Raw genomic sequence first — 10,866 nt, 5'->3', positions numbered from 1 at the left:
CATAGGCTTGGGTGTGGCTGTCCCTCATAGGCTTGACTGTGGACTATCGCTGAATGGCTAAGCTGTGCATGCCCCTCATTGGCTGGGCTGGGACTGTCCCTAATTGTCTGAGCTTTGCTGTCCCTCTTTGGCTGAGCTTATGGAATTCAGTAGGTTTATTATCTACCTCAACATCCTAAAGTGACAATTTCAAAAAAGGCCTGGAATAATCTTTTAAAGTGAAAGTTCTGGCTCTAACTTGGCAGCCGTACCTTGAGCGGCTGGGGTAATATAATTTAGAGGATGTCAATCCTCTACCTCATTAGCAAGTATATTGAGCTCTCTCTCCCATAGCCAATGACTCACATCTTTATTAATGAAGGGATGGCAATGAGAGGGGCTCCTCTCACTATTATTCTTATGTATTCAGTAGCCAACTTTTGCTTCTTGTCCCCACAACGTTAGGCTTCTCTGCACTGGAGGTCTTTTTCCAAAGGAGAAAGGCTTTCCACAAGAGCCCTAACAATGACTCCATTGAAATGGAAACAGACACTGCCAAGGGTTAAGGCCAGAGTGCTCCTCTCCCTCAGTCATCAGGCAAACATGGGGTTCCTGCACAGCGTGGGGAGATGGGACCCGACTGGTAAGGACACAGGGCTGCAACGACACGAGACCCTGAGGTAGACTATGTCCACGATGTGTGGGTTTTTCTCAGCACGCTCATGGTTGTGATTAAAGTCAAAGGAAAATTAAAACAACTCAGTGGAGGCAGGACAGCTAATGGTCGGGTCCACTGGTAAGGAAGGTGTGAGTCATCCGCTCAGGCCAAGCCTTATGACCAGCGGAGGGGCTGTCTCAGGCAAAAGGAAAAGAAATGGAGAGTGTATGGGGTGCAGGCTGGCTCGGTCAGTGGAGCACGGACTCTTGATCTAGGGGTTGTGAGTTCGAGCCCCATGTTGGGTGTAGAAATTATTTAAAATGTAAAATTTAAAAAAACAAACTGCTAGTGTAGAAGATGCTATAAACACCAGCGACAGGCCTGTGACCTGCTGAGGAGCTAGGATATAGTGTCGACCCATGACTTAACGGCATTCCCCCTCTTCAGGGGAAAACAAACAAACGAACAACAAATTATCCTTTTAAATGCATTGCCAAATCAAACTTTACTAACAGGAATTTATAACATTTAAGTTTCAATGGTGTTTCATATCCTGAAGAAGAAAATTTCGTAGCTAACTCGTGCTCGGAGGCATCAACAATATCCGGTAGCATTCCAGGATGGCCAACTCGTTATGCTTTCTCAATGATCGTTGCGGTAATAGGATTAGAAGACTTGGGAGTCTTCATCTTTGTTGAGAAATCCTCATATTCTATTTTTTCTACTAAATTCCCAAGGCGACTTACTAAGTCTTGTCTCTTAAATCTGAAAATAGAGAAACAAGTCATTAACCAAAGGATATCCAAAGGACCTATGATGCAGGAGGCTCTGTAGAAATGGAAAGAGAGCCTCAGTTTATAGGAGAACAGAAAACACATCTGCAAGGCAAGGGACAATCCAGCAAATTCAGAGGGCCAGTTCAGGGACAAGGTCCACCTCAAACTCGGGTGTGAACAGAAGGCTCTTCAAGCTTGGAAGAAGGAGAGACTCAAACACTATCAATCTAAATAACTGGAGACAACGTGAACTGTGAGTGAGGACCAGGGTTTGAGAAACGCCAGGCAGGCCCGACCCCACCCCTCACCCAGCAGCGCACTGGCCCCGCCGGGAAACATACTGCACAGTTCCTCCCACACTCACCTTGCCGCTTCCTTCATGGCGTACACAACAAATTTTTTCTGCACTTCTGGAGGTCCTTGCACCCCTTCAAGCAGTTTGGAGATTCTTTCATATTCTGGAGATATGTAGAGAAAAAAACCTTCAACATCTCTAAAGTACAAAGGGGAGGTAGAAGTCAATCTTGGAGTCTCAGCGATCATTCAAGGGCTAGAACGTTACAGAGAACCTGTGCTTTCCATGCTTACATTCAGACATCCGGACACAGCCACCAGTGGAATCTGGTACACAGTAACCACTTAAGAAATACAAGGGAACAAGACAAAAAGGTTTACGGGGACATTTCAGTCAAAATAAAGAGGAGCCATTCCAATTGTGAAAATCTAATTCTGGCAAAGGATGAGCCTCAAGAGGTTGGTTGAATCTAGTCTGAATCATAGAATGGGAAAGACTTCCTGTGGTTTCATGGACAGAAGTGCTTATTCTACTTACTTCCTCCAAGCTGTCGAATTTCCATCTTTAATTGCTCTTTGATTTCCGTATTGATTTTCACCGGAATCGGCAGCTGATCTGGCATATCTCCAGACACAGACGTTGCTGTGACCTTGAGGTCATCTGCAGAGAGACAGCTGGGAATGATTCCTCCCACCAGGGCATGACCACCAGCTTTGTGAATCAGCCCACCCTTGCTGACGCTGGTCAAGTCCTGAGACAAACAATCCAACTTACCATGTGGAATACCGTCTCCTGCCATATTCATAAGCTCGGGAGGAACAGATGTTGACCAGAAGCCAGCAGGTGGGGATAGACCACCTTCCCTCCCCTCCCCGTGGGTACTGTGAACGACAGGTGCACCCGGAAACCTAACTGACCGTGGAGCTGCAATGACGTGCATTTCAGCGACCCCCCCACACACATCCATGTGCTCCACAGTCTCTAAAATTTTCATTTCATAGCAGGTGAATATACCAGATAATTGTATCAGACCTGAAATTCTGACCTCAGGAATGATAATACAGCAAGGCAGCTCTTCTATTCCTGACACTACATATACCCTCAGAGATAGACGTGGACAGTGTAACCAATTAGCAAACATTCACAGAGCCCTGGCACTCGTGACTTCATGTTCCCTGGATGCACTCTACGAGGTGGCAAGCTGAATGTGTCACTTGATGTCAGGATGCCTGATATTGGCACTCCGTCACTAGAAATCCCAGTCAGCAAATGGATCTTTGTCATCTGGGTTTTGTCTCAAAATGAATATTGGCACTCCCAGTTGGACACGTCTACTTCATTCACTCATCCTCTGTGCCAAGCATCAAGCCAACAGTGGGGATCAGCCATGAACCAGACAGAAGAAACCCTCTCCTTTTGGAATGTATAACCTCTGTGGACGTCAGCAGGTAAATGCGCAATGAACAAAGGTGATAAGAGGGTTTGAATTCATGTGAGGAAGGAAGGAAGCAGGGTTGTGAGTGAGAGCAGGAGGGAAGCCTCCATGACGGTGTGGTCAGACAGGGCCCTCTGAGGGGGTGACCCCTGGGCAGAGCCGGGAGCAGGAGACAGAGGCGGCCTGTGCACACGCAGAAGAGGAGTTCTAGCTGCCGGGAGGACAGGGCAGGATCCCTAGGAGGGGACGAGCCGGGGCCATGGAGCACAGTTCAGAGGGAGAGAGAACAAGAAGGTCACAGAGAGGACACATGATGGCAGGAGAGGATGGCAGGGCCAGGTCATGCAGGGCATGGAGACCAGTGTCGGGAGCTCAGACTCTGTTCTGAGTGCTCAGGGGAGTTGATGACCATATGCATGTAATGGTCTGATTTCTGTGTGGCCACAGTCACTCTCGGTTCACGGGAACCCATGAGCTGTATGGGGTCAGGTGGAAAAGCAGGATGCGAGCTCAGAAGCCAGGGGAGCAGCTTGCTGAATCCTGAGGTGGTGTGCGATGAGGGACAGTGTAATGGTGGGACTCTGGAATGATGACGGTGTTAGGAGGAGAGAAGGAAGGACAGAGAGGAGAATGAGGGTGTATCTTTCTATGAAGAAACCAGTAGAGTCAAGTGGTGGGGAAGCCAGCAATGTTTCCATGAAGGACAGAGTGACCACCTGGTCCAGCGTGACTGAGAAATTAAGGCAGCATCACCCGAAGTCAGTGACCTTGATGGGAACTGCTCCCGTGGCGTGGAGGAGCCAGAGGCCAGGCTACCGTGGCTCAGGTCAGGGAGGGGAGGGGAGGCCTGTCATTCTCACCATCTTCCATGGACACGGCTGAGCCCCCGGCGTGGGATGCTCCCTCTCCTTCCTCCTCCACTGACAGCAGCCTCATGCTCAGCCTTTTCTTAATTGGAGATGGAGTGATGGATTTCCCAGGACTTTTCACTTGGCTTTTGGGCCCAACAGCGGACTCCTCTCCTTTCTCACTCATCACTTCCTGAGGAGCAACAAGAAACATGTCCCATTAATGAGAAAACTGCAACCCTTCCGAAACAGTACGGAGGTTTCTCAGAAAGTGAAACTAGCACTACGTCATGAACCAGCATTTGCAGTACTAGGTATTTACCCAAAGAATTCAAAATACGGATTTGAACGGATACATGACCTCAAGGGAGAAGGGCTTCCCGCCTGGCACCCTCCATGGTACCCGCCTGCAGAAGTGCAGAGAGAGCCCTTCTCCCTCTCACAGCTGCTCTGCAGTCTCTTAATTGTTAAAAGTGGAGTCTGGGCACCGTGGGGAAGAGCTGGCAAATGGACGTTCTTCACACTAAGATCCAAATCTCATAAGAATATTGCCCTTTTAAGAGAAGATGTCAGGCTATGGGCATAGTGATTGTGAAAAGTGGTCGTTGCCGGCTGGTACAATTTCTGCTATTTCCAAATGCATCTTGTCTTTGCTCTTTTACTTGCCATGGTGAACACAATTTGCATAGGTTGCTTTCAATCACAGGAGCAGAAACCTCTCCTGTGTTTAGCTAAAATGATACAAGAAACCAACAGCTAAGTGGACATTAGCATCAAATGAGCTGAATCCTGTATGAATAATATGACCAAACGTTGGCTCCCTTCCCCAGGTTCTCTTCTGCTTCTTAGAAGCCACTTCATCCCAGTTCTGGCTCCTCCTCATGATTGCAAAGTGGCTGCCAGGCTCCTCAGTTACGTGCTACTCAAGTCCTGTGTAGCAGGAGAATGCGGTTACATCCTTCCCTAGCGCTCCCAGAAGACGTCCTAAGGTTTGCAGGGTGGAATCCTTTTGTGCACATGTCCACCTCCAGCAATCATTTTGCTCTCTGGGGCACCATTCAGAATGTGCCAGTTTGGTGGGCTCAGCCCCCAGATAGCAAATGCATAGATTGAAAGATACCACCCTCAATAGGCTTGATCATGGCCTCACACAGAGTCCTGCATTCAGTCATCAGAATATCATTTCTTCTCGAGCAGGCAAACACTGGCAACCCTGCCAATAAACCCCAATCCTTAATTTCATGCACACCATGTTCTCTAAAGAAAATGAAATCAAAGAAGTACTTCTTAGCAACACAACAAAAGGTCCTTCAAAACTGTACAACATACTCTAAATCAATACTTATTAGTGAACTCTAGGAGAACATCACATGACCGATTCTGTGCGACACACGTGGAATGACGAACAGAGAGGAAAACTTACAGCTTTACATTTTGTTAGAGAAGAACCATTGCTGCAAATGAATGAGGTCTGTCCATGGAAGAAGGTGTAAAAAGACTACAACAAACCCCAGGAAAGTAGAGTGAGCGCTATGCTGTGTTCTGACACTTGTGTCTCCCACAACCATGCATTGAAATCCAACCCCTCAGGGGAGCTGGTATTAGGAGATATTAGGGTCCCTTGGCAAGTGCCGAGGTCCAAATGGTGGCCCACTCCCGAATCGGATCAGTGCTACAGAAAGGGGGCTGCAGAGAGAGCCCGAGCCCTCCCACCACAGAGGGCAGAGCAACGGTGCCTGGCTTGAAACAGGCCGCGGACCTTCTCTCGATCGCCCTGGTGCCGGCAGCCTGGTCCTGGTATCCTGGCCTCCACGGCCCTAGGCCACACATTTCTGTCCTTGTCATCTTCCCAGTTTCTGGCATGTTGCTATGGCAGCCTGCACAGACTGAGACGGCTCCTTGGCATGATTATCAATGACAATTCATCCTCAGATAAAAAGTACTAGCCACCAAGCAGGAGAGCGAGCCCTGCATCCAGAGAAGAGCTCTGTGACAGACAGCGGGAACACCCAGACTGACTTTATAGCAAATTTGGAAACAGATGAAATAGACTCTTTTCTAGAACAATGAAACATTCCAAAACTCACCAAGAAGAAACAGAAAATCTGAAGGCTCCTGTATGGGGTACGACGTTTAGCACCAAATGACGAGCCTTTCTATCCTGAAGGCTTTCCTGACGAGTCCTTCAAACATTCACGAGGCAAATAAGACCAGACTTACACAAACTCTTTCGGAACAGAGGAGAAAGGGTGTGAGTTCTCTACTCATTTTATGAGGCCAAGATAAACATGTTACCAACATGTACCAAAAACACTGCAAGAAAGAAAACGAAAGAACCACATCTCTCTCCTGAATATAGACGCACAACACAATTGGTTAGCAAGTGAAATTAAACAGGACATAAAAATCCAAAGGTCATGTGTCTTGCTGGAAGGAAGATTCGTTTCACCCTGGAAAATTCATCAGTGAAATGCGCTACATAAACAGCAAAAACCAGAAAAAAGACACAGGGCCACTTTCATAAACGGGTTGACGTTGGATACCTATTCATGGTAAAAATCATCAGCAACTCAGGTGAAAGGCAACTTCTTGAACCTAAGAAAAGATACCTCTCCCGCCCCAAAAATGTACACAAGTGCCGTATTCAATGGTGACAGAAGACAAGGCTGTCCGTTGTGTTTTCAAGAACATACCGGAGGAGAAGTGAGGTTGTAATTGTTCATAGTTGACATGTTTTTGTACATAGAATATCCAAAAGGAATTAAAATCCTGAGAATTAATAAGTGTACAAGCGTCAAGCTACTGGATAAACAGCAAGAATCAAAAACACGTGTATTTCTGTGTAATAACAAACCAGTTAGAAAAAGATATTTCGGGGGTGCCTGGGTGGCACAGCGGTTAAGCGTCTGCCTTCGGCTCAGGGCGTGATCCCGGCGTTCTGGGATCGAGCCCCACATCAGGCTCTTCCGCTATGAGCCTGCTTCTTCCTCTCCCACTCCCCCTGCTTGTGTTCCCTCTCTCGCTGGCTGTCTCTATCTCTGTCGAATAAATAAATAAAATCTTTTTTTAAAAAAAGAAAAAGATATTTCGAATACCATTAGAGCAGTGTCAAGAACATCAAGGGGCACCTGGCTGGTTCAGTCAGTGGACGGTGGGACTGTCGATCTTGGGGTTGTATGTTCGAGCCCCACATTGGGTATAGAGATTAATTAAAAATAAAAAATCTTAAAAAAAAAAGAAACCCATAGGATAAACCTAGCAACAGGTGTGCTGAGCACGACACGTGAAATATAATCCTCATGGACAGAAATGAAAGGCCTCAGTAAATGGAGAGAAATACATACCATGTGGATTGGAAGACTCGTTACGTCATTATTGTCATATCTTCCCAGAAAAAGTATCGCATCATATTTAACATATAAGTAAATATTTATTTAAAATTTAAATGAACCCATCCTGTTACTTTTCGGGGAAATAGCTGAGCTGATAGTAAACAGTATGTGGATATCAAAGGGCCTAGAACAGCTGAGACCACGTTTAAGCAAAAGCAGCAGGTTGGAAGGCGCGCACTGCCAGACGGCAGACGTACCGCGACGGAGGGGCAGCGACAGCTCTGTGGTGTTGGAGCAACGGTGGGCGGATACTCCAGTGCCACAGGACAGAGTCGAGACATACATCTGGAATCAGCAGGTGCTAGATGGCTGACACGGGGACCTGCAAGCCTTTGTGGTCCTTTCAGTAAGTCCACCTGCTCCCTACGGGGAACTGCACCTCTGCTCTGATCCCCTTCCCATCCTTACAATATGATCCTCGATGAATAGGTGATCTAGAAGGAAACTTGGGATATCACCTTCGTGGCTTTAGAGTAGGCAAAGCTTTTGAAAACAATGAAAGCCCTGACCATGAAGGATAGAATGATTAGACTTAATTAAACCGAGAACTTCTTTTCATCAAAAAGACACTTCTATTAAGAAAGTGACATACAGGGCATCTGAGTGGCTAAACTGGTTAATGTCTGCTTTCGGCTCAGGTCATGGTCCCCGGATCCTGGCATGGAGCCCAGCATTTGGCTCCCTACTCACTGGGGAGGCTGCTTCTCCATCTGCCTCTCTCTCCTGCTCGTGCTCTCTGTTGCTCTCTCTCTCTCTCTCTCTCTCTCTCACGTGTGCCTGGATTCTACCTCTAATAAATAAATGAAAATTAAAAACAGAGAGAGAGACATGGGGCACCTGTATGGCCCAATTGTTTAAGCATCTGACTTTTGATTTTAGCTCAGGTTATGATCTCAGGGTGGTGAGATCAAGCCCCATATTGGGCTCACACTGGGCTGGAAGCCGAATGGAGATTCTCTGTTTCCCTCTCCCGCTACCACACCCCTCCCCCACTCGTGTGTCCACACTCTCTCTCTTTTAGAAAAAAAGGAGTGTGACCAAAAAAAAAAAAAAAAACAGATCAGGAAAAGACACACAAAATTATATATTTAAATATGTGTTAGAATGAATATATATTGAACTACAAATCAATTTTAAAAATACAAGTATCTCAATAAAATATAGGTAAAAGTCCTGGAAAGGCTCTTCATAAAAGACATATATGAATGGCCAATAAACCACATTATTCAGTACAAAATTCACATTTAGACATAATGAAAGATCCCTGCACAGCCCCCAGGGTGACTGAGATTAAAGACTCCCTATATAGCAAGTGTACGTGAGTACAGAATGCAACCAACTCTCACACATTGTCAGCCCCAGATTCCCACCTTGATGACCAAGGTCACACATAAAAGGTTAGAAATAGAACCCCTGCAAGACTGACATACAGAAATCAAGGAAAATGACTCCACCCCAGGCTGAGCATCCAAGTAAGAACAGGCCACCCCAAAGTGCATTAGAGCAGCCAACTACGACCTCACCACAAAGGCTGAGACAGAACACACTAGGGACAATCCACCCCTTGAGGCAGAGCCAGAGCCCCCCAAATGCTCCCCAGCCACAGCTGAGTCAGCAGCCAGGGAAGAGGAGCCCCCCTACATCAGGGAGGGGAAGTGCCCAAGGAACCCTCCTCACCCAGGGCTGAGAGAGCTCTCAAGGCACAATCCTCCTGCTGGCAGAGATGGACCCTGAGGAAGAGTCTCAGCTCCCCAGACCTCAGAGGGAGCTTCCAGAAAGAGCCCAAACCCCCAGTGCTGAGAAGGCGCCCACGGTGAAGTTCTCCCCCTGCCCCTCGGCTCACACAGAGCCCCCCCCTGGGAGAGTTTCCCTCTCGTCTTGAAGCATCAGAGGAACAGCACCCCCATTGGAAGGGACGGAGCACCCACGAAAGTCTCCGCGGGACTAAGAGTCCCCACCAGGGACCAGCGGAACAGCACGAAAGCCCAGCCCCAGCATGGCTGAGACAGAGCACCCAAGGCAAAGTGCGCCCTCGTGCCGAGCTAACCCCCAAGGAGAGTGTCTCACAGGCTGAGGCAGAAGCCCGCAGGGAGAGGAATCCCAGGGCTGAGGTGATGCACCCGAGGAAACATTCTCCCCACAGAGCTTGACATGAGAGCCAGGAAACACTCCCCGCCCCTCCCCCACGCCTGCCCCGATCGCCGGAGCCCCTGCCGCCCCCCGAATCCCCACCCTCTGTGTTAGGACTCAGCACCCAAAGACGACCCCTCACCAGCGCTGAGAGCATTACACAAGGAACATCCTCACAGAACTCAAGGCACCACCAAGGACAGATTCCTCTCCAACATGGCGGAGAGAAGCCGCCCCGAAAATGCCTCGCCCTGTGCTGAGATCAGAACCCAACCACGTGTCTCCACAGACCGAGGCAGATTCCCCAGGAAGACACCGCAGCCAAGGGAGAGGCACCTGCAGGGCACAGAGAGAGTCCCCAGGGAGATGAATCCGCACTCCCACGATTAAAATACAGACCTTGTTCCCGGAGCCTGGAAGCAACTCACAGAGTGGCAGTGAAGTTGTGGCGCCTCTCAGGTGGAACTTTCTAGAAATGTGCCCCCTGGGAGTTGCTGTATATACGCCCCCTAGGGGGTCTGGGAGGGGTACGCACAGGGAGGTGTCTGACCAGAAGGCTCATCTATTATTACTGCCCCAGGGAGGGAGGTGTAAGGGCAGCTGGGGGCCATGGGGATGTTGCTGGCCACACCGTCCTGCAGCAGCCTGCCCCCCCCTCCCCCGAGAAGCTGTGTGCGATGCGGAGCCTGGTGCTGGAGAAGCCCCATGCTTCCTGGGAGCCGGCTGTGCCAGAAGCAGGAAGCAAGTCTTCCCTGGACGCCTCTCTGGCGCCCCCTACAGGCAGAATTCGGTCACACACGGCACAGGAAAAACATTTATAGGAACCAGAATACTTTTTACATATCAGCGAAAGGGTTCGGTTTGAAGCTGAGAGCGGAGCAATCAAATACTGGCTGACTGTTTTAACAGAAGTAGAGGTGGATTATTTGGTCATCATAATCCTGAGGAAAGCTTAAGACCATTTGGTAAAAATTTGACTACACAAATCCACTTTGGAAGTTGTTCTTGGAGGAGAAACATATGATGTATTTCTTGCACATAAAATGAAAGCAAGACTGCATTGCTCACCGTCATCCCATCTATTCAACACTCCCCACAGCAGTCCTGCCTGGCACCTTAAGATGGTTAACAGGGCTGTGCCCACAGAGGAAGCTCTCAGATTGTTCAGTGACAGATGAGCCCCAGGAGAGGTGCTTTTCAGGGAGTCACCAGGCACATCAAATAGTGACAATTGTCTGGGAATAGAGATTTGTGGGGGACTCCAATCAGTTTAGTCCCCTCCAGTGGCCGACAGGTCGCTGGTGTTCAGAGCTTTGTAGACATGAGGTCATTGATTTCAAGGCCACCATGGAG

The 10,866-nt window shown here is 48.5% G+C and overlaps 1 protein-coding gene across 1 annotated transcript; it reads right to left on the bottom strand.

Moving 5' to 3' along the window:
* Positions 1-1,269: 1,269 nt before the first annotated feature.
* LOC148106833 (integrator complex subunit 6-like) lies at positions 1,270-6,714 on the bottom strand. Its single transcript, XM_087859717.1, has 5 exons — positions 6,685-6,714; positions 4,004-4,184; positions 2,246-2,368; positions 1,778-1,871; positions 1,270-1,402 (listed from the first exon to the last, which is right to left on the bottom strand). The coding sequence occupies exons 1-5, from the start codon at positions 6,712-6,714 to the stop codon at positions 1,270-1,272; spliced, it is 561 nt and encodes a 186-aa protein (XP_087715843.1).
* Between the last annotated feature and the right edge of the window lie 4,152 nt (positions 6,715-10,866).

This window comes from Ursus americanus, chromosome X (assembly GCF_024610735.1).
Source record: "Ursus americanus isolate L20-20 chromosome X, mUrsAme1.1.p, whole genome shotgun sequence".
Classification (NCBI taxonomy): Eukaryota; Metazoa; Chordata; class Mammalia; order Carnivora; family Ursidae; genus Ursus; species Ursus americanus.
The sequence above is the reverse complement of the archived record's forward strand: the minus strand, read 5'-3'. Positions and strand labels throughout refer to the sequence as shown.

Excerpts from the sequence above, each read along its gene's own strand:
- LOC148106833 (XM_087859717.1), bottom strand. The coding sequence starts at position 6,714 with ATGAACAATTACAACCTCACTTCTCCTCCG. Across the intron at positions 4,185-6,684 it reads ACAACCTCACTTCTCCTCCG|GAAGTGATGAGTGAGAAAGG; the intron begins GTATGTTCTTGA and ends GTTGCTCCTCAG. Across the intron at positions 1,872-2,245 it reads AATTCGACAGCTTGGAGGAA|AATATGAAAGAATCTCCAAA; the intron begins GTAAGTAGAATA and ends ACATATCTCCAG.